The sequence below is a fragment of the Cydia amplana genome, chromosome 5, assembly GCF_948474715.1.
Source record: "Cydia amplana chromosome 5, ilCydAmpl1.1, whole genome shotgun sequence".
Taxonomy (NCBI): domain Eukaryota; kingdom Metazoa; phylum Arthropoda; class Insecta; order Lepidoptera; family Tortricidae; genus Cydia; species Cydia amplana.
This window is the reverse complement of record NC_086073.1, coordinates 5,011,707-5,035,264: the sequence shown is the minus strand read 5'-3', so window position 1 is coordinate 5,035,264 and position 23,558 is coordinate 5,011,707. Positions and strand designations below refer to the sequence as shown.

General features: G+C 38.8%; 1 protein-coding gene across 4 annotated transcripts in view; it reads left to right on the top strand.

Annotated features, from left to right (window-relative positions):
• Positions 1-21,145, top strand: part of LOC134647858 (myosin-VIIa) — a 53,916-nt gene extending 32,771 nt beyond the window's left edge. Inside the window, exons 2-14 of one of the 4 annotated variants that reach the window (XM_063502197.1) lie at positions 730-775; positions 7,005-7,265; positions 8,655-8,933; positions 9,241-9,525; positions 9,598-11,193; positions 11,418-11,645; positions 15,413-15,652; positions 15,919-16,083; positions 16,164-16,448; positions 16,534-19,002; positions 19,302-19,501; positions 19,784-20,051; positions 20,792-21,145. In XM_063502197.1, coding sequence (XP_063358267.1) covers positions 758-775; positions 7,005-7,265; positions 8,655-8,933; positions 9,241-9,525; positions 9,598-11,193; positions 11,418-11,645; positions 15,413-15,652; positions 15,919-16,083; positions 16,164-16,448; positions 16,534-19,002; positions 19,302-19,501; positions 19,784-20,051; positions 20,792-20,998 — 6,501 coding nt within the window. In that variant the 5' untranslated portion in view covers positions 730-757 and the 3' untranslated portion in view covers positions 20,999-21,145. Of the gene's footprint in view, positions 1-729; positions 776-5,067; positions 5,210-7,004; positions 7,266-7,309; positions 7,463-7,505; positions 7,660-8,654; positions 8,934-9,240; positions 9,526-9,597; positions 11,194-11,417; positions 11,646-15,412; positions 15,653-15,918; positions 16,084-16,163; positions 16,449-16,533; positions 19,003-19,301; positions 19,502-19,783; positions 20,052-20,791 lie in introns of those variants that run through there. The other 3 variants (XM_063502196.1, XM_063502195.1, XM_063502194.1) reach the window with 3 other exon arrangements.
• Positions 21,146-23,558: the final 2,413 nt, after the last annotated feature.

Genomic DNA, 23,558 nt, shown 5'->3' with positions numbered 1-23,558 from the left:
TTCCGAAAAACACTCCTGTGTGGAAGTATTTTACGTTTATTAGTAGCAAACATACTCAAAACATAGCGGGAAGTTTAAAATCTTAGGCGTTTTGGACTGTTTGTATTAACTCTGTACTAGGAGTTCAGACTTCAATACGACCGAACGTCACGCTGTCAATGTCACTGTCATTCTAATGCCAAAAGTTCACATATTTGGGTTAGTTTCAACTTGTAACGGTTATTTTACGCAAGTTATTAATCTAAATAGCAAAAAATTTATAGTGGGTTATATATTTAATGAAACCACAAGTGGTGAAATACGAAAAAAAGTTGTAATTGTGACATTATTCATTGGAATCATGCATGAAATACGCGACTGAAAGGGATTTTAGTATTCAAGGTATTTCTTTCTAGTTTGTGTGTTTTGTAATTAACAAATTAGGTTAATACTAGGTATGTAATAGGCATACGACCAGTCACAAAATGACAAGTTAAGTAAGAGCCCTCCGTTTACGCAATATAATTTTTGCCGAAGGGTGAGGTTTTACATGACTGTTGTCGGTCGTTCGGGCCGTTCCCGGCGGTAGAATTATTGTGTAAAATTGTAAATACACAATAATGCTATTTCTATGATTATTGTATATGTACTTACACAAACATGCAATTTATTTGATTTGATCTTATCATACTTGCTAAACTTGTTATTTAAAAAAATGAGCTGTTTGTAAACAATATTTTTCTGTTTCAGATCGGACCGGTGATCACATGCCGTCGCCATGGTGATCGTTACCAGGGTAAGAAAGAACTAATATTTACTGTTTTATTTTACGTCAATTTTATTGTTTTGTTTTTATTATAAGTAGTCAGTAAGTACAATACATCTACCGGTTGTACACATACATATTGGAGACTTATTTAGTCGGAGTAACGTAAGATTTGATATTTGACGATTAACTACTCGAACGGTCTTTGAGAATCTGACTTGTGGGTTGTAATTTTTTTAAATATGCTGCGAAAGTTGTTTTCCATAAACGTTGAACTACTCAAATTAAGAAATTTGTTTCTCTTTCCCTTATGTTGCTTATACGGGTATCATAAAGACTTTACAAGTTGTTCCAACGTTGTTAAAGTGTCCACGTATGTTTGTAAGTGTGCATAATGACATCATATTTTACGTTTGCTTATTTATTTCACCTCGGCAGCTCAACGAAAACAACTGACAATTTAGTTAAAAACAACTGAAAAGTTTCTAAATTCAAGCTTATAATTATTTAAATCTTAGGTACAGGAGCATAGTAAGTTGAGCACAGTTAAGAATGTGATCTTTAAATATGGTGTTTAAGGTGAATGGCCAAAGGCTGCAGATGGAATGTGGTGTTGCCAAACCGATCGGAACACAAATATATACCAGTATACCTACTGACCACGACATCGACATTAATAGCTTTGCTGAAGTATATAATAGTTAATAAATAAAATATTTTTTGGCAGACGCGTATGTAAGTATAAATAGGTACCTACCTATTCCAAAAATTACTAAATGCAGTTATTGTTCCTAGGAAAAAAAGAACGAATCCTTTGAACTAATTAAGCTATGTCGACAGTTTAAGGGAGTTTCCCTGGAAATGCCAATAAATTCTTCCACCTTGTAGATATACGGCTAAGTATATCATCAAAGGTTGCTTATCTACTCGTAGCAAGTAAAATTATTGGCTAGGCAATTAATACTGTCCTTACTGTCTCACGGTACCTAGTAGGTAATATTTGTCATCCGGCAAGGTCGCTGTGTTGGTATCTTAGTTAACGAGACTGTACACACCTTCTAAACCTAGAGTACTACAGGAAGCCTTGAACTTGAAAGCAAATTATGCGGTCAACGGCTAGCGGTGCGACCGGAGGTTTCTTTTCTCATAACATTATACATGGGCTGTTTGCATCACTTCGAAACGGCTTAAAAGTATTACAAATTATGTTGTAGACATGGTTGATTTTATAGAGTTGACGGTGTTTAACGATTAATATTGCTTGTTTATTTACTGTGTTATCAGTCAAAATAATATGGCCCTTTAACTATTCATCGATGAATTTTGACTGATTATTTATAGCTAGCGGAAGACATGGGACATAAATATGGTCAGATCCTTTCTCAATCAGTTAATTCAGTATTGATGGTTTCATGCTTAGGTAATTATAATAATTTGAATTGTGACCATAGTAGAAGAAAGATTGCAGTTTTCAGTACAATTCAAACATAAATCTATTACTTATTAGATTTAGATCATCGAGAATTCGTGACATGGACATCACTACATAGTACTACATAGTACTACATAGTACTACATAGGTAGTGAAAAAAGTAGTTCAGTAAGCATGTAAATATATATTTTTCATTTCAAACTCACAGAATGTAAGGTATCCTGTTAGATATTACGCGTTCAAATAACAAACTGAATTTACTTAATACTTTGCGACTTGCGACAGCTTTCCCATAAGGATCTAGTCGGCAACTTAAGTAATTGCAGTACGTAACTCATATGAAATACGCATGCACTTACCTCATTTCAAATTTCATAAATGGAAATGCCATTTAGGTCCGGCCAAATAAAGGCCGAATGAGATCGAGAGTGCCTGGTGGGCGGGCCAAGGAGTGACCGGCACCGCTTTTAGACTGCATTGTTTAACGCAAGGCTTTTGTAATAATCTGTATTAATTTTGGTTTGTAAATTTAATATCTTTCCCGACCTAAATGTAAAGTAATCCGTAAAACAGCGATACAAAAAAATATCAATAGGTATCTAGCACACAATTTAATAAATAGTAAACATAAAATTGTGTCACTAGAACTTAAAATTTTCTCTATAAAATAATAGGGCAAATATTTGAACAGTTACTTTCAATGTGCTACTTTTAAGCAGTCGTTAACTGTACATCTTAACGATACAAGTGTACACACTACACATATACACGATCACTTGGAATTTTGAGACGACTATGTGATTTCTGTGAAGTAGAGTAAAGGTAGTCAGAAAAAACCCATTAACGTGTTAATAAAAATATGTAAGCGAGAACACACTAATAAACATACACATATTTAAGAGTAAAACATATTTACTTATATGTATTATTGTATGCAATTGTAAGTGCCACGTTTCTAAGTTCGGGCCCTAGCTCGAGAAACCCAATAACTTTATTAATTTTTTCTACTCCCGTACTTTTATTTGTCATTTAAAAGGTCGTGCACACGCCTTTAAAACCCTACCTTATTTTATTTTAAATGTCATCTCTGACAAATAAGTGAACCATAGATTTGGTTTTCTTTTTAAATTTCATTCATTCATTCATTCTTTTCCCGCCCGTACCCTCCATTTTTGCTACTTCTTGAATTTATAAATTTACAATTTTATTTCAAAGTAAGTGCTTGGTCGTAGAAAAAGTATTGTACGCAACGTTGTTTAACTGAGTCAAAAAATACTCGTGGCGTCTTCATTAACAATTTTCGGCTTCGCCTCAAATTGTTACTCACGCCACTCGCCTTTCTTGACCTCTCTTAAACAACGGTTGCCTAAAATACTATTATTATCCTTGCATCAATAACCACACTTCTTTCATAACAACTATTAGATACCTACTTGTTTTAACTGCATGTCGCCTAATGAACTTTTATTTAGAAAGTAGATATGTTTTGTAACCTGCACACAGCCGGCGCGACCGGTATCGAAAGTCCCAAAACGCGGCTGGATTGGCACTCGGAATTTATAACATGGCCATTAGTTGTCGCATTCGTAATGCCAGTGGATGACAAAACTGGTTCAGCAAACCCGCACCCATCGCGGCTGAGTAAATTATATGTTTTACAGTGTAATGTCTTTCGAATTTCGAAGTACAATCGCCCACACTGTTAACTGGCAGTTCGTAAATCTTATTATAAAATGCATAAGGTCCACCGATGGACAGGTTGCTGTTTGTATATACGAGAGTTTTTAGTTTGTTGTGCTTGCTTTCACAGATGTTAATATTTTTTTCACGGACAACATGTTAGACAAATGTAATAAATAAATAGTAATTTCCCGAAAAAAATGTATGTGTACGCAATACGAATAAATTTATGTATACAATTCTACCGGTAAATGCTACAACTAGGTATTTACTCTAAATGTGGGTAAGTATTGCACTCTTTCACGTACACTATTTACCTCGCCTTATCTTTGAGCTCAGTTGAGAGTTCCAACTACTTGGGACAGTTTCACAATAACCATCTTTCATCACAGTAAACGGCCGGTCACTGGGAAACAAAAGATTTCCACCTGCATTCAAACATCCGCCAATTGTTTTAGCAAACTCGGATTGTTGGTAAGAAACGATACCCATTCACCTATCTCCATTCATTGCTCTAGCAAACGTGAACGATAACTTAACCCGATTGAATCAATCATAACCGACCTTGTCGAGAAGAAGGTCGTGTGTTTACGTTGCTTAACAAGCGCAGGCGTGTTCGACTTGTAGACGACCCAGTATAATGGGAACCCGAGTCTTGTAAATATGTAGTCCAAAAACTCCTTGCCGCCACTTTTTCAAATTAGTCAAATTTTATTGTATACCTAATTGTAATTATAATATAATATATGTATCTACATTTACCTGTATACAATTTTGAAACGCATTTTGTCATATTAAGATCGAAAGCGTTTGTGATCGATTCTAGGTCTTGCAGTAACTCAGCGCAGATCTGCACTAACAAATAAACCGTAAATTTATTGATCGTTTTCCTTTGCATTGTTTAAAAAAAACTTTTTACACAACACAACACTTTTTACAAGCTTGCGAATCTTTAGCGAATCTGCAATTTTGGTGGTTGAAATGTGAACCTAAATTATAATTAAGTAATATGTTTAAAAAAAAATCTAAAATTGCAGATTTGCAAGTTTGCTATGGGGGCGACGACAACTTAGGTACTCTTTAAAAAAAATACTACATTTATTTTTCGATGATTAGTAATGAGAGCGCGATTATAATGGGCCGATTGAGGTTTCGTCTCGCCTACGCTCTGTGAGCAATTAGAATTAAATTCCAGGTCAGTTTTTGTGATAAACTCATCTGGAATATATTGTTAGTGTCATTCATAATCATAGTTAACTAAGGTCGTGTACGTGGAGTGCAGTATTTAATTAACTCGGTGAGAAAGTTGAGTTGAGTTATGTGTGGCAATGGAGACCTGCTGGGCTTTTGAGGTGATTTGAAATGCTCTTTATTGGCGTGTGAAACTGATGGGCGGTTAAAACTAAATTAATAGCTGGCGTATTAATAACTTTATGTGATCTAAGTACTAGTAGGTAAATAAACAAGGGTTTTATATCGTTAGTATTACGTAGGTACGACCGAGATTCGCGACAAGGCGACAATATTTAACGACCTACGAGAAATTGTATGCGAAAATTGCGAATGTGCTCCTACAATGTACCCGTTTGACCAATGAGCTGATAATTAAATTCGATTAAAATAATTCAGACGTTTATGGTTGTTAAAATTACACGTTTACGCTCGATCGATCAACGTTTTATTTACATTACCAACCTATACAAACATACAAAAATAATTTTAATTCGACATCGCCGATTAACTTTCACGAGCCGACCCCAACAGATGTACCGAGTACTGACTGATGTTTATCTCGGAGAACTTTCTATTAAATTTAAACAATTGCCTTGGAATAAGTTCCGGCCATTTGTCTTTGATAAGCATGCAAGCACGCAACCATTACCCCGTCTTCACCTACTTTTATACACCAGTGTAATTGGCACCTCCGAGTCCTCCGATTGCACATAAACTTATTAACTAATATATCGGTCAGATTATAATGGTTAGTTTGAGGTGGGTGCTTAACATTGTAACAGCTCTGAAGACTGCCGATATTTATTTGGTGTTTTTGTGAGCCCCGATGAGTTGAATGACACCGACATTTCGATGCAAGATGATAGTTTGGATGATAAGCCGCACGCAGTAGCCGATGTGATTAAAGGTGTACTTCCACGTACCGCGTGATTGGTCACGTACGCTGGATCGTGTTACAAAACAGACAATACGGTGCCCACAGAACATATTAAAGAGGTTAGAATGGCTATCGCGCGCAGTTAGTATCGGAACCGGTGTCGCCGCTCGTTCCTCTCCACATTTAGTAAAACTCGCGCAACGGTAGTAAAAACTAGCTAGCGCCTTGTGTGCGTGGTGAATGGATACGCCTCCTTTAGACAGATTTGATGTCTGGCTTCTTATCTGAACGTTATTGTGGCGCAAAAATCATGTTTACTTCGTATTTCGGTCAGCGCGGGCCAGCAGTATGCGAGCGTTTGCTCAAAACCGGCGGCGACACGTACCCTGCTCGCATCGCCATTCTAACTTGTTCTGTGACACCTTAATTAATATAATTTGGAGTCAAATAACACGTTATGTGTCAAATAAACTACTGGAACTATAATCCAGTAAATTTGTCGAATTTTAGAATGTATAAATGTACTGTATTACTACCTACATACAAAAACCTATGGTGACACACAGCTAAATATATGCATAGCTTACAATCTCAAAGAATTTATAAGCCCGCAACATAATACATTTTACCAAAAGTAAATATCAGTAGTAGTTTTGGTATCTAACTCTAATTCCTTCCTTGACAAGAGATTCATTGTACATTTCATCATCAGCAGTAAAATTGTTGACTGAAGTGAGAAAAATTACCTCAACATCTGTACTTAAACTGCGTAGGTATGTAAGCGTAGAGGTAGGTAGGACTTCTGAAAGTTGTAGTGACTTCTCAAATTCTTCTTCTCAACTCCAAAGCGCCTCATCTCATTTACTCACATAAGTATAGGTACCTACTTAAATGATACATAGTTACTTTGAATACTTTATTTTGGAACTGTGGTTCCGGCGGTTTGACCCGTCGTGAATCGTGATTCATTGTGCGAAATAGAATAGGTTAAAATTATTTATAAAGAGGTTAGCTAATGTACCATTGTTAACTTCCAGGGTGACTACATATGGATCGAGCCGGTGTCAGGTCGCGAGTTCGACGTCGCCATCGGCGCGCGCGTGCTCGCGGCCGAGGGCCGGCGCATCCGCGTGCGCGACGACGACGGCCAGGAGCAATGGCTGCCGCCCGAGAGGAGGATCAAGGCCATGCACGCCACCTCCGTGCATGGCGTCGAGGACATGATCTCGCTGGGAGATCTGCATGAAGCGGGGATACTGCGGAACCTGCTTATAAGATACAACGAGAATCTCATTTATGTAAGTAACCCTTACCTCTGAACAGCTTTGGCTTGTGAGATGACCGGCAATAGCAATGGCTGCCGCCCGAGAGGAGGATCAAGGCCATGCACGCCACCTTCGTGCATGGCGTGGAGGACATGATCTCGCTGGGAGATCTGCATGAAGCGGGGATATTGAGGAACCTGCTTATAAGATACAACGAGAATCTCATTTATGTAAGTAACCCTTACCTCTGAAAAGCTTTGGCTTGTGCGAAGACCGGCAGGAGTAATGGCTGCCGCCCGAGAGGAGGATCAAGGCCATGCACGCCACCTCCGTGCATGGCGTCGAGGACATGATCTCGCTGGGAGATCTGCATGAAGCGGGAATACTGCGGAACTTGCTTATAAGATACAACGAGAATCTCATTTATGTAAGTAAGTAGCTATATGCTAATAATGACGGGCAAAGCAATGGTGTCAAGTCAACCATGTAGGTATGATCTCTTTAAGAACTAGGATACTTATAGCTACTGTACACTGTAGTTACAATGATTATCAGATTTATGTACCTATGTAACGTTTTCGTCTTTAAAGTCGAGGGCATTGGCGTGCACGGCGATAACAACAGCCCATAATGTGCATTGAATATCAATTCCATTTCAAGTCCCAAAAATAAATATACAAAACCAACTACCATTTGTCCAAAGTGACAATCAAATCAAACATCGGAATGAAAAAACTTGATTTCTTTTCCTTATTTTTTTTATTCCGTTACTTATGGACAAAGTTTAACGAAGCTATTGTATTACCATCAATGGCTGATGTTGATGAGTCACCCGTCGCCTAGTAGGTATTATCCACTTAGCTTATGCGCAAACAGATATTATTATATACCTGTAAAATAAATCTCGTGACTCCATAAAGTAAATAATATATATACTACATTCCATTTCCATCTCGGATTCTTACAGCCTCATTCATAAAAAATCCTTAATCGAAGATTGATTGAGAATAGAAACAATAAATCGTACAAAGAATTACAAGCATTTCATACCTGTAGAGACCATTGAAATGATACAGCTATAAAAATAGCACTGATTAGTGATTAATAATGATTGAGGATAAACTAGGTACCATTCCATTCATTCAAGTGACATTAAAATTTCCTAGCATTGCTATAATGCTATAAGTACCACTGTTAGGTACCTATTTATTTGATTTATTTTCTAGCATTCTTGAAGTTAACTTATATTACAATACAAGTTCACATTTTATGTAGATCGAACTTCAGTTATGTACTAGTTTATTTATTTATTGACAAACATAAAAATATAAAACAAAAATAATACCTACTAAGTAGGTAAATGTACTATGTACATACTTACCTGGCTACCTCTAGAAATAAAGTGAGAATTTTACATTACAGACATACACGGGGTCAATATTAGTAGCGGTGAACCCCTACCAAATCCTGCCCATCTACACCGCGGACCAGATCAAGTTGTACAAAGAGCGCAAGATCGGAGAGCTGCCGCCGCACATATTCGCGATCGGCGACAATGCGTACGCGCACATGCGCAGATACGGGCAGGACCAGTGCATTGTCATCAGTGGGGAGTCTGGTGCGGGGAAGACCGAGTCTACGAAGCTGATTTTGCAGTATCTGGCTGCTATCAGTGGGAAACATTCTTGGATTGAACAACAGGTTCGTTTAACTTCTTTACGATTTACTAACATGTCGTGCTAAATAATAACACAACTGTAACTGTTAAATAATCTCATTATGTGTCGTGTTAAATAATCTCATTATTTCAGCCATGGAAATAAAAATATTCTTTTACATTCAGTTGGTTACAAAAAGTTACTACTTCTACTTATATGAATGAATATGATATGAATATTTTTCAGAGAATTTTGTCTAGTCTCCGACATATATAACAATGCCTGAAAATTTCACCACTCTGCCAAAATTTACATTACGACTTATATTTTTTTTATATATCGTCTTCCAGATCTTAGAAGCTAACCCAATTCTAGAAGCCTTCGGTAACGCGAAAACAGTCAGGAACGACAACTCCTCACGCTTCGGAAAATACATCGACATACATTTCAACAGCGGCGGGGTCATCGAGGGCGCCAAAATAGAGCAGTACCTATTGGAGAAGTCCAGGATAGTGTCCCAGGGAACTGATGAGAGGAACTACCACGTGTTCTACTGTTTACTAGCTGGTCTTTCTAAGGAAGAGAAGAAGAAACTGGAGCTGGGAGAACCAAAGGATTATAGATACCTATCTATGGTAAATAAGTGAAAGTATTGGGAATAATTGTCACAAAATGACTCCTTTACTAAATAATGTGTTTCGTTTCAGGGTGGCAGCTTCACGTGTGAAGGCAGAGATGATGCCGCCGAATTCGCCGATATACGGTCCGCTATGAAGGTGTTACTCTTTACTGAACCAGAAATATGGGAGATTCTGAAATTACTAGCTGCAGTGCTTCACTGCGGAAACATTAAATATGAAGCAACCGTAGTAGACAATTTAGATGCCACAGAAATTATTGAGCAAGTAAATGTGAAAAGAGTTGCTAATCTTCTAGGAGTGCCCACTCAGTCGTTAATTCAGGCTCTCACAAGAAAAACACTCTTTGCACACGGAGAGACGGTCGTTTCTACGTTAAGTAAAATCCAATCAGTCGACATTAGAGATGCCTTTGTAAAAGGAATCTATGGTAGACTTTTTGTCACCATGGTAAAGAAAATCAACGCAGCTATATACAAACCCAAAGCCACGACGCGAACTGCTATTGGTGTTCTAGATATATTCGGGTTCGAGAATTTCGATCAAAACAGTTTTGAACAATTCTGCATTAATTTTGCCAACGAAAATCTACAACAATTTTTCGTGCGGCACATCTTCAAACTTGAACAAGAAGAATACAATCTCGAAGGAATCAACTGGCAGCATATAGAATTCGTCGACAACCAAGATGCGCTAGATTTAATAGCTCTTAAACAATTGAACATTATGGCTTTAATAGACGAGGAATCTAAATTCCCGAAAGGCACTGACCAAACTATGTTAGCAAAACTACATAAAACGCACGGACTGCATAGGAACTATTTGAAACCAAAATCGGATATTAATACAAGCTTCGGTCTCAACCACTTCGCTGGTGTCGTATTTTATGACACCAGAGGATTTTTAGAAAAGAATCGAGACACGTTCAGTGCTGACCTATTACAACTCATTCACGTGTCCACGAACAAATTCTTGCAAACCATTTTCCAAGGTGACATAGTAATGGGATCCGAAACCAGAAAGCGAACTCCGACACTATCAACGCAGTTCAAGAAGTCGTTGGACTTACTGATGAGGACGTTAGGGACGTGCCAGCCATTCTTTATTCGGTGTATTAAGCCAAACGAATTTAAAAAGCCGATGTTGTTCGACCGAGGGCTGTGTTGCAGACAGTTAAGATACTCCGGGATGATGGAAACGATAAGAATCCGGAGAGCTGGTTACCCAATTCGGCACAGCTTCAAAGAATTCGTAGAAAGATACAGATTCCTAATATCTGGAGTTCCACCCGCGCACAAAACTGACTGCAGAATGGCAACAGCGAAGATCTGCGCGTCTGTTCTCGGCAAATCAGATTATCAACTAGGTCATACCAAAGTATTTTTGAAGGACGCCCACGATTTGTTCTTAGAGCAAGAGAGAGATAGAGTGCTTACACGAAAGATTTTAATTCTTCAGAGGTCTATTCGTGGGTGGGTGTACCGACGGCGCTTCCTGAAGATGAGGGCAGCGGCTATTCTGATCCAGCGTCACTGGCGAGGCAAGCTGCAGAGACTGCGGTACAACAAAATGAAAGTGGGTTATGCCAGACTGCAAGCCTTGATCCGTGCCAGAGTGCTGGCGCACAGGTTCAGGCACCTTCGTGGCCATATCGTGTCTTTGCAGGTCAGTCCCAAACTCAAAGATAATAAAAATAATGTTGAAAACATTTTTGTGTTTGATACATACATTTACATACTTATTTAAGTATTGCTTAAATGTTACTTTCGAGTTGTTCCCTTTCCCCTAATTAAATACTCGCAAAACCAACTCATGTTTTATAGGTACTTCGATAATATTTTCACTCGAACTGATATCGAAATCACTTACAAACTAACTCTAAATTGCAGGCAGCAGCCCGCGGGTACCTCGTCCGCCGTTCATACGGCCACAAGATGTGGGCGATCGTGAAGATCCAGAGCCACGTGCGCCGCCTGATCGCCATGCGACGCTACAATCGGCTGCGCAAGGACGCGCGCGAGCACACCGAGGCGCTGCGGCTGCGGCGCATGGAGGAGCAGCGGCTGCAGCACCAGGGCAACACGCGCGCCAAGGAGATCGCCGAGCAGAATTATCGGGTAAGGGATTATTATTATTTATTTATTTATTTATTCAAACTTTATTGCACAAAAGAAAAACTTATCGTACAAAAGGCGGACTTAATGCCAAAAGCATTCTCTACCAGTCAACCTTAAGGCAAAGCAGAGAGATTGTGGGCGGTGCAACTGCTACTACTACTAACAAAATTTAATATAAACCGCAAAGCTAATTTAAAAAATTTAACTCACATAATATACACGATACATATAATATAAATACATATACCTAACAATTTAAATATATACAATAAAATATATAAATTATATAACTAAAACTAGGAATCCTTCATTCTACCAGCAAAGAAAGCACGTACCGTACGTATTATTGAGGTGGTACTGGGCCTTTGAGTGTCACGTCGACCAGGTATTGATTTATTGTGACGGCTTTCGGGTAAGGGATACTCAAACGTATTAAAAATATATACATACTATAGGATAAGCTTACACCGCCCTAGTCTTACAGTTGTCTTGTATTGTAGGGTAGGATGATATAAGTATAATAAACAACGATATAGAAAGTCAAACTCAGGAACAAATATACGTGATGAACACACAAATAAATGCCCTTGCCCGGATTCCAACCCAGGACCTCCAATTTCATAGGCACTATACATGTTCAGGCAGGGCCACTACCAAGTGGCCATTGGCTAGTTGGTACTAGGAGGCCGTTAATGAGAGGTGGTGCTATCCACGCAATAAAGTAAATTTTTGAACATCAAAGTAAAAAATAAACACTATCTTAATCATGCTGTCACGTAGACAAATGCGGCATTCAAATTTATATCAGTCGTGGCTGGTGGTGCCTGAAACTTGAAATCAAAATTCGTGCTATGCTAAGACTTCTATGAAACAATAGAATCCACATTCAGTACCCCTAGTGTAAATATCATTCGATAGCGTGACGTAACGTACGCGTTTGCGCTTAGTGCCATTTGGCTCGCTTGGCGCGCTGTTCAAAATCCCATATAAATATAGACATACCTAACGCAAACGCGAACGCAAGTAACGCTGTCGGTGTCGAATGAAATTTAAACTAGGGGTTCGGATAATCTTCGAGCAACTCGTCATTTCATATCAAGATAATTTGTTTAGTATTTAATGCTTTTCTCGTAGTCATTTCATATCAAGATCATTTGTTTAGTACCTATTTAATGCTTTTGTTAATTGTTTGAAAGATAATATAATTTTTGTGACGACTTATGATGTCATTGACTACATATCTTAGTTTATAATCAGCTAGTTACGTAGGTATAGACGAAAAAGTTTATCAATGGTGTTAGATAACAAACTAACAAAGATATCATGATGTGGATAATACGGAGCAAGGGGTAGTTGCACCTAAAATGGGAACGTTGCTTGTCTACCTGGGCTTATATTTAATATACCAACTTATCATAATATATTACTTATTAGGTGCAGTAGCATTTCAGTAAAGTATTGCTTACTTATTAGTTGCCTTGCCTGATTATCAAATACTGATATCTCTGTTGAAGTGAATAGGTATACAAAAAAACCAACGCATTTAAATTGCAATCAATCTTAATGCAAGTAATTTCCTGAAAATAAAAAAGACTTGCCGAAAAATGTGCATCATCACATTAGATAGATATTCGTATTGTGACGTATTCCATTGTCGTCATGTCCTTAACGTGCTTGATAAGAATTCCACAATGATAAAGACTGATGATCAAAGTGCAGGGGAATATACATTAAACATACAAAATTGCCCTAGAACTCTCGTTTCTGTATACGTACGTCGGTAAGACGCAGTCCCAAAGACAGTGCTTTGCTCCTCAACTTTCCTCTGCTCTACCAACCGTCTGTGAGAGGAGTATGTGTACAACCGCAAGAGTTAGAAGCGATAAAATCTTACTTTGCACCAAATTTTCGGTATCTCTGATCTATCATAAGATTAAACTCCTTGGTTCTTATCTTTAAAATCAAGCTTATTTGCATTTCAGTTGTTTTAATATGAGCTGCAATCTAGATGGATCCATTAGTGCTATCACATAGATATGCTAGGTGGTAAAAACATCCTTTTCTTAATTACGTTTTTATGTTATTTTGGTACTTTTAATTTAATTATCAGAACAAGTACGTATACGTATCTAAATATAAGTTGTTTAATGAATAGATTATTGTTTAATAATTACCGTACTACATGTATACATACATATATCTATATTTATGTATTGGGATTGGTTGGAAACGGTTACACTCTACTTTTTTTGCTGAATAACGCCATCGACCGCCTAAATAACCTAATAAAAAAATGCACTAATCAGTTTTACAAACAAATCCTTTTATCCTGAGATTTGTACAAGAAAGATGCGTTTTAAATTCACATAGGAAATATCAAGTAAAACCAGGTAGTTAAACGCTCATAAGTGAAATTGATTAAATCTACATTAGATATCACTTATTTTTTATCGACACTGATTGAATTATTAATCAAACATGCAAGATAACAATATAAACAAAATCGCCGCGGTTTTTTTTAATTTTCTTATCTCGAAAGATTATCAAAAGTTCGAAATCAGAGAATGTTTTAATGGGTTCATAAATTTTGGTGCTACCGCGAACAGTGAACAAATAATGTGCTGTCGATTATTATTTTTTCAATATTTGTTTCTATATTATATTGGGTTGCGTGTGTACCTACTGCTGCGTTTCAGGTAGGTAGGTAAGGTAAACGGTAGGTACAGTCAAGTGTAAAAATATGGGTGCATACAACTTACTCAAAAATAAGTCCCGTAGTTCTTAATTCGCTGACATAAGAGCTATGGGACATATTTTTGAGTATGGTGAGTGCACCCATATTTTTACACTTGACTGTGCTATTTTCAGTAAGTAGGTAAGTACTCGCTGTAAAAAAAAAACAGTGTCAAAGTATGTTCAGCTAAGTACTGCTACTTATGTACTTTTGAGATTTTTTTGACAGTTACAGCTTAGTTTCATATTAAAAACAAAACGCTATGTTTTACACGTTTCAGTGATTTCTCACAGGCATGGTGAGGTGTAATCTTATTGTCAGTTAAATCGTGAGCAGAGCCGTAACGTTACCCAGTTTTACGCAATTCTTCAATTACTTATATCACTTTATGGTCAAATATTAGCGCGGCTGACACCGACGGCGATCAATCAAGCATACAGGGCTATTACTGTACACAATGTTTACTAAACTCATCGCTTTAAAGAACCAGTATAGTTAGATCTTCAATTACGCATTGTAGTTACGTTACGGGTATCCAGACATATAAACTAGCCTGCCTGCCGACTATAAGTTTTTTCAGACCTAATAACAGTCCAGTTGTGCAATTATCACACACGGCTGGTTGTATAATACTGTCCAGTTGAACCACTTCGTAACCTGAGACGGCAGGAGCAATAGAAACTACACATTGCTGAATGCCGGTCGTGTGCGATTTTTAAATCGCGAAAGTGGAATCTCGATTATGGTTTCCTGTTTCAAGCGCGCTCGCGACGACTTCGGGGAGTTTTACTATGTGTGTTTTAACAATATTTATAAAACAAATAAAAAATGTTAAACGTTCTATAATGATGTAGTTAAAAACCGGCGATAATTATACCACTTGTGCGCTGTGGTTGGATATAAATCTAAATTAATTGACTTGCATTCTTCAGTTCAATTTTCTAAATAGTCTTTAGTCGAAACTCGCGGTGTTAAGTCAAGTATGTTGGCAACGCAAGCACAACTTGCTAAATTCAGGTTAACTGTTCTACAGGAACGCATGTATGAGTTGGAACGGCGCGATGCTGAACTAGCCCTGGAAGAGAAGCGACAGCTGGAAGCGAAGCGGGCGCTGGTGCAGGAGGCGACGAGGAAGCAGGACGAACCGGTGGACGACAGCAAGCTGGTGGAAGCCATGTTCGACTTCCTGCCAGACTCCAGCAGCGAGGCGCCGGCGCCGAAGGATACTTCGATGTTCAGCGACCTGCCACAACAAAGAGCGGACCAGCAAGAGGTAAACAAGCCTTTCATAGTGATGAAAAATGCAAGCAGTGCAGTATATTTTGTCCTAATAAGCAGTATATATGAGGCCCAGATGTATCAAATGGGCGTTCCGGGAACTTCCATATTTTTTAATGTTTCTATGAGGTGATTACTATCGTCCCCAACTTTCAATGCAATTTTTATTATAAGTAGGTAGCAAGATTTTGTATACGTATAGACAATTGACAGATTTTATATACATAGCTTTAGATTAAATTATTTTGTTCGTGATTACAGATGGTGACACCAATGCAAACAACATCAGAAGACGAAGAGGATCTCTCCGAATTCAAATTTCAAAAGTTTGCAGCTACATATTTCCAAGGAAATGTTACTCACCAATATTCGAGAAAACCGCTGAAGCATCCCTTATTACCACTTCACACGCAGGGAGATCAATTGGTAAGTAACTTTCAACTAATTTAGATACTTGTATGAACCCTCCTAAGGAATCCAAAATTAACAAATCGTTTTTTTTTCAGGCTGCCCAAGCGTTATGGATCACCATTCTGCGCTTTACGGGTGATCTCCCAGAACCCAGATACCACACCATGGACAGAGACAACACCTCAGTAATGTCCAAAGTGACTGCGACGCTCGGCAGGAACTTTATCAGGTCCAAAGAGTTCCAGGAGGCACAAATGATGGGCGTCGATGCTGACGCCTACCTGAACAAGCAGAAACCGAGGTCTATCAGACACAAGTTGGTGTCGCTAACGCTGAAGCGAAAGAACAAGCTTGGCGAAGATGTCAGACGAAAATTACAGGTAAGATTTAAAAAGGCTATCTAAATTTTAGAAAATATTTGATTGTCCTTGAGAAAACCACTAAAATGTTTTTTCGTTATTGCAGGATGAAGAATATACGGCAGACAGTTACCAGTCTTGGCTGGAATCGCGTCCCACGTCTAACTTGGAAAAACTTCATTTTATCATTGGCCACGGAATCCTTCGTGCGGAATTACGAGACGAGATTTACTGCCAAATATGCAAACAATTGACGAATAATCCATCAAAATCATCTCACGCAAGAGGCTGGATCTTACTGTCCTTGTGCGTGGGATGCTTCGCTCCAAGTGAGAAATTCGTGAACTATCTCCGAGCTTTTATCAGAGAAGGCCCACCCGGATATGCACCTTACTGCGAAGATCGTCTTAAGAGAACGTTCAACAATGGTACACGAAACCAACCGCCTTCGTGGTTAGAACTTCAAGCAACAAAATCTAAAAAACCTATAATGTTGCCAATTACGTTTATGGACGGTAATACAAAAACCTTGTTAGCCGACTCCGCAACAACAGCCAGAGAATTGTGCAATCAGTTGTCTGATAAGATTGCCTTGAAAGACCAGTTTGGTTTTTCTCTCTACATTGCTCTGTTCGATAAAGTTAGTTCACTGGGAAGTGGAGGTGACCACGTGATGGATGCCATTTCTCAATGCGAGCAATACGCCAAAGAACAAGGCGCACAAGAAAGAAATGCACCATGGCGATTGTTCTTTAGGAAAGAAATTTTCGCACCCTGGCACGACCCCACTGAAGACCAAGTGGCCACGAATCTCATTTATCAACAAGTTGTCAGAGGTGTTAAATTCGGCGAGTACAGGTGTGACAAAGAAGAAGACTTAGCGATGATTGCAGCTCAGCAATATTACATTGAGTATGGCCAAGATATGAACACTGAAAGGTTATACACATTGTTACCTAACTACATACCGGATTATTGTCTAACAGGAGTTGAAAAAGCAGTGGACCGATGGGGTGCTTTAGTAGTGCAGGCTTATAAGAAAAGTTATTATGTGAAAGAGAAGGTTCCTACGTACAGAGTGAAAGAAGACGTTGTTAGTTACGCGAAGTTCAAGTGGCCACTGTTGTTTTCTAGATTTTATGAAGCTTACAGAAATTCTGGCCCGAATTTGCCCAAAAATGATGTCATTATTGCTGTAAATTGGACAGGCGTGTACGTAGTAGATGACCAGGAGCAGGTGTTATTAGAATTATCGTTTCCGGAAATTACCACAGTGGCAAGTCAAAAGACAAATAAAGTGTTTACGCAGACATTTAGTTTATCTACAGTCCGAGGAGAAGAGTTCACATTCCAAAGCCCAAATGCAGAAGATATTCGGGATTTAGTGGTGTACTTCTTAGAAGGTCTGAAGAAGAGGTCTAAATTTGTGATAGCATTGCAAGACTATAAGGCTCCTGGCGAAGGTTCCAGTTTCTTAACATTCCAAAAAGGGGATCTAATTGTTCTAGAAGAGGACAGTACTGGCGAGTCTGTACTGAACAATGGTTGGTGTATCGGCCGATGTGAGAGGACTGTGGAACGGGGTGACTTCCCAGCAGAAACAGTTTATGTGTTGCCTGCTCTGACCAAACCACCGCCTGACATACTAGCACTGTTCTGTATGGAAGGTGCGTCACATGGGCGCCGAGTGCCGACCGCGACGCTAAACGGAACTGAAACAAAAGATAAACCCCACACGTTAATAGAATACGCCATGGACCATTTCAGATTGCCACCGAAACGCACGGTCTCCAAAGCACTTACCCTATCAACAGCGAAAAGAGGAGGCACCGAAGAATTATGGCGACATTCGCGGGAGCCTATTAAACAACCGTTGTTAAAGAAATTGCAGGCCAAAGAGGAGCTCGCCGAAGAAGCTTGCTTCGCGTTTACCGCTATCCTAAAGTATATGGGAGATTTGCCTTCAAAACGGCCTCGAATTGGGAATGAATATACTGACCATATTTTCGACGGCCCCCTGAAGCATGAGATATTACGAGATGAAATATACTGCCAAATAATGAAACAATTGACTGACAATAGGAACAGAATGTCCGAAGAAAGGGGTTGGGAATTGATGTGGCTCGCTACAGGCTTGTTCGCGTGTAGCCAGGGACTGCTCCGAGAGCTGACACTGTTCCTTAGGACTAGAAGATATCCAATTGCTCAAGACTCACTCCAAAGACTTCAGAAGACTCTAAGAAACGGACAAAGAAAATACCCTCCGCACCAAGTGGAAGTAGAAGCCATTCAACATAAGACTACTCAGATATTCCATAAGGTTTACTTCCCTGACGATACGGACGAGGCGTTTGAAGTGGACTCGTCAACGCGAGCGAAAGACTTCTGTCAGAATATCGCGCAGAGACTGAATCTCAGATCTAGTGAAGGCTTTAGTTTGTTCGTTAAGATAGCTGATAAGGTGATCTCGGTGCCGGAGGGAGATTTCTTCTTTGACTTCGTGCGACATCTCACAGACTGGATCAAGAAAGCGCGCCCTACCCGAGACGGCATCACACCACAATTCACTTATCAGGTGCATATTAAATATAAGAAATAATATACCCAAGTCCTATAAGTTTGATATCTGTTAGTAGATAACAAAATAAGTTTGCGTCATTATCAGTGAATCCGTAATTATAATTACCTAACCCATGCTTTAACAAAAATATCGATATGAATTTATCATCCTGATCAGATTCCGAGAAATTAACAAAAATAACACAAAGAAATTAACAACTGACGGCTCTCACAGTAGTTAAAGAAAACAGGCTAGAGAAATTAAATCTTACGTAAATATTGCCTGATTAACAACAAAAATCCCTACTTCCTCAGGTGTTCTTCATGAAGAAGCTATGGACGAACACGGTGCCAGGCAAGGACCGCGCGGCGGACGTGATCTTCCACTTCCACCAGGAGCTGCCCAAGCTGCTTCGCGGCTACCACCGCTGCGGGCGCGAGGAGGCCGCGCGGCTGGCCGCCCTGGCGTACCGCGCCCGCTTCGGGGAAAACAAGCAGGAACTTCAGGCGATACCGTTAGTTCATCTTATCTTACATTTTCTCCAGAAACTGCTCGACTTTATTTTGATAACTGACCGGACTGAAGTACTTTACCACGTCTGCTTGGCCAATGATCCTCTCACTTCCTTCTCTTAAACAAATATTGGTGTGAGTTATATACAAAAGCAAGAGCTAGTGTATTATCCCCGCCTTTACTTGAACTGCGTAGATCGCTCGTGTTACATGCTCGAGAAAAGCGAGACAGGATTTTTGGGAAACTCTGTTTTAGTGTCTCATAAAACACCTTTACATTCCAGACAAATGCTCCGCGAGTTGGTACCGGCAGACCTAATAAAGCTGCAAAGCTCTGCCGACTGGAAACGCGCCATCGTGGCCTCTTACAACCAGGACGCTGGCATGACCCCTGAAGACGCCAAGATCACGTTTCTCAAGGTCATATACCGGTGGCCGACCTTCGGCTCCGCGTTCTTCGAGGTCAAACAGACGACAGAGCCCAATTATCCGGAGCTGCTGCTCATCGCCATTAACAAGCACGGCGTCAGTTTGATCCACCCGCAGTCTAAGGTAAGCGCAGTTCTTTACTCTTTTATTTATTTAACTTGTTTTAATTTTTATGTATTTTGTATGTATTAATTTGTTCCCGATTCGCCAGTATCTTGTTTTGCCGGATTCCTGTTTCGCCGGATTTACTTTAGGACGTCACAATCTGACTAAACGAGAATCCGACGAAACAAGAATCCGGCGGATCGGGAACTACATAATTCGGAAAAAATATTAATACCTACACCGACACACGCAGCTTTGGCAATGGAAGTTGTGAATAGATAGATCGCTAATCTAGCGAGATACCTATCATATTCATTCAGTCCCTTTCGCATGCTTACCTGGAACTAATTATAGAAAGACTGCAGTTTATCACGCGCGACTTAAGTTAATTTTAACCTATCGTAATCGTAATTTATCCTAGGCAAGACAGACCAAGACGCTTAATTGTTCTTTATTACTCTGATGGGCATGCGCTCATTTAACGATGTTGGTTGTCTACGGTTCTAATTACCTACTTCTTCATCAATTAGACCGATGATCAATCAGGATTGTGACACACTCAATGAAGCAAGAGAAGTGCTTAATTTCTCCCCCGCAGGATGATGTTCGGTATACCTTGAAGTGACTACATCATTTTTCTACTTTACTCGAGTTACTTATTTTCATAGTTGTCGAAACTGAGCAAAAATTAACCATAACCGATTATAAGCATAAACGTCCCAAAAACAAAGATATTAATTGTATATTTTCTATTTCAGGACATCCTGGTGACACACCCATTCACCAGGATATCAAATTGGTCATCCGGGAACACGTACTTCCACATGACCATAGGCAACCTCGTTCGCGGCTCCAAGCTTCTCTGCGAGACATCTCTCGGCTACAAGATGGACGACCTCCTTACGTCATACATCTCCCTTATGCTCACCAACATGAACAAGCAACGGTCTATGCGTGTCAAGTGAAACGGTTTTGGTCCACACCACAGATAGTGCTAAGGCGGGATTGAACTTCTTTCTGAAGCTACACCTTACTCACATCCTTCCTCCAGTCCTTTTAAGTTCATCAGGAAACGCAACTGTTTGATTGAACAGGATAGCAATATATACCTAACTCTTACCGGACCATCAAGGAAGGACGTGTGTAGGGTGCTTAATAAAAATCCAATATTCTAGTGAACGAATGGTTGTCTATGCTTAAATGCGCGCGAATAATGTTCGGAACTATAGATATTTTAATTTTCGGAAACTATTAAAGTTTATGAACTTTTATCGGTGCGTGTTTTCTACTTTCTAGTTAGGTGTGTTTAATTAAAGGATGTGGATATAATATTATAATGCTTATAAATATTGTGTATGGTACATATAGGAAAGTTTTGCATGGTTATAGTTTTATGTACATCACAATCGTATTGTGAACTGTAAACAACTTACGAATTGGTTAGGTATAGTGTAAGGAAAGCGGTAATTTCTACCGAGAAATAAAGGTAGTTGCACAAAGTTAATAACAATAGCAATTCAATTCATTAAGTACAGCAATTAAATATGAAACCTTGTCAGGAGGATTGTAATTAAGTCGTATCCGTCCATAATTTATTTTTATATGACTGTTTTTCTTGGAAGATTATAGGTTTCTATTACTAACGAATCCATGAAAAAAGCATAAGTATATTATATTGTTCTACTACCAATACGTAACATATTTAGCGGAGTTTTGTTAGGGTTGAGGGTAGGTGCTTAATCTACAGACATCTAATTTTCGACTTTGCTTCGGACATAAGGACAGAAATTTATCCAATTCTTTCAGCACCTCACATTTATTTTATTAACTGTCATCGTCTAAACAACCTCTAGTAAGTCTAGTATTTACAAAATACCTACCTATCTTACCTAACACTCATGGAGTTCTTTGGAGGCAAATCATCTGTTTACTATTTCATTTGTATTTTGTGTGTACTTTTTTATGACTGGAAGTCGCGTAATCAGCTTAATGTAGCTTTTAGAAAATAAAGATCTGTTACATCGTATTTATATTGGTTACTAGGTAGATAATTTTAGGTAAATTAATAAACCCATATTACAGATATGTTTGTTAATCAAATGCCTTTCTTGCATTGACATATATCTCAGGACTGGCCTTACGTGCACTAAAAATGGTACTATAGTTCGTTTTTTTTAGCATTAGAAATAAGGTAAACCATCTTGATGTATCTTTTAATTGAAAAACACATTTTAAAATTAAGTTACGGCAAATATCTAACAATTATGAATCTAATACGATCATTTATATTCTTCTGCTTTCATAAGTAATAGTTACTGATTTTTAAAAAGCGTTTTTCATTTAAAAGACTAACTATAGAACTATAGTTCAGCGGTGTTACTCACGAATTCGGTATCGTCTTGGGTCGTCCCATTCGTTTTTCGTCAAGTTCTTAAAGTGCTTTCTGCTTTCGTCACCCATTCTATATTCGTCACAATCGTCGGTGGCTTTCAATGTAGAATGGGTGACGAAAAACGAATGGGACGACCCAAGACGATAACCACGAATTCGAGCCAATCGTGTAGTCTAACGCAACTAGTTGCGACCAATCGCGTATCGCGTTGCACATGAATCTAGTATAACTGGATTGGGCATGAGTGGTGGGGATAACTGACAGAACGGGATAGTCTTATGTATCTTTCAGTAGGAGTAGCAGGGAAAGCGCTATTATTGTTTGTCCTTGTCACAGTCTCACATCTTGTTTTATTCCCCACCGTAAATTGACCACCGTGATTGGTCGAATTCATTTGTTGCCCACCATAACAAATAAATTCGACCAATCATAGCGTCGCAATACGACGCTATGATTGGTCGAATTTATATGTTTTGTCCCTCACGGAGGCACGCGTAGACCACTTCTATAGGATGCTACCTTCTATGGCGTTGCAGCGTTTTCACACCGCTGTACTGGCCCCATTCATGCTCCATTCTTATTGCCCGTAAGTCCTGAGATATATGTATGTTAATGCTTGCTTGACGTAACCGACAGTTATTTTATACATTTTATAATTAAATAAATTAACCTTTATTTTAAATAGATATATTCCAAATGAATTCGTTGGCAATGTAATTAGTCGGTTAAGTATTAAAGTTGCCATTTCGAAGCCGTGGTCCGTAAAACCGTTCCTTTTAACCGCCACAGACGTCCATAGACGATAAAGGTTAATACAGCAAAAAATTAACCTTAATCCATTTTAATAAAGTCTACTAAATATATAAAATAGTCGTGGTGGTCAAAAGGTTCTAAACAAAGTATGCTGCGTACAGTCGGATTCGAAATGTCGTTATAAGTATGTATACATATTGTGTTAAATTGTCAATATAATGCCATGAGTACGAAGACAATTCTTCTGTTTGTTTATTCGCTTTAGTCAAAAATGTTGCATTTGTGAGTGGTATAAACATGAGTCACAATCATCACTGCGTTTTATTTCATAGATATTTTGTTATGTACATCTTATCAGATTTAAGGATCACCCGACACTT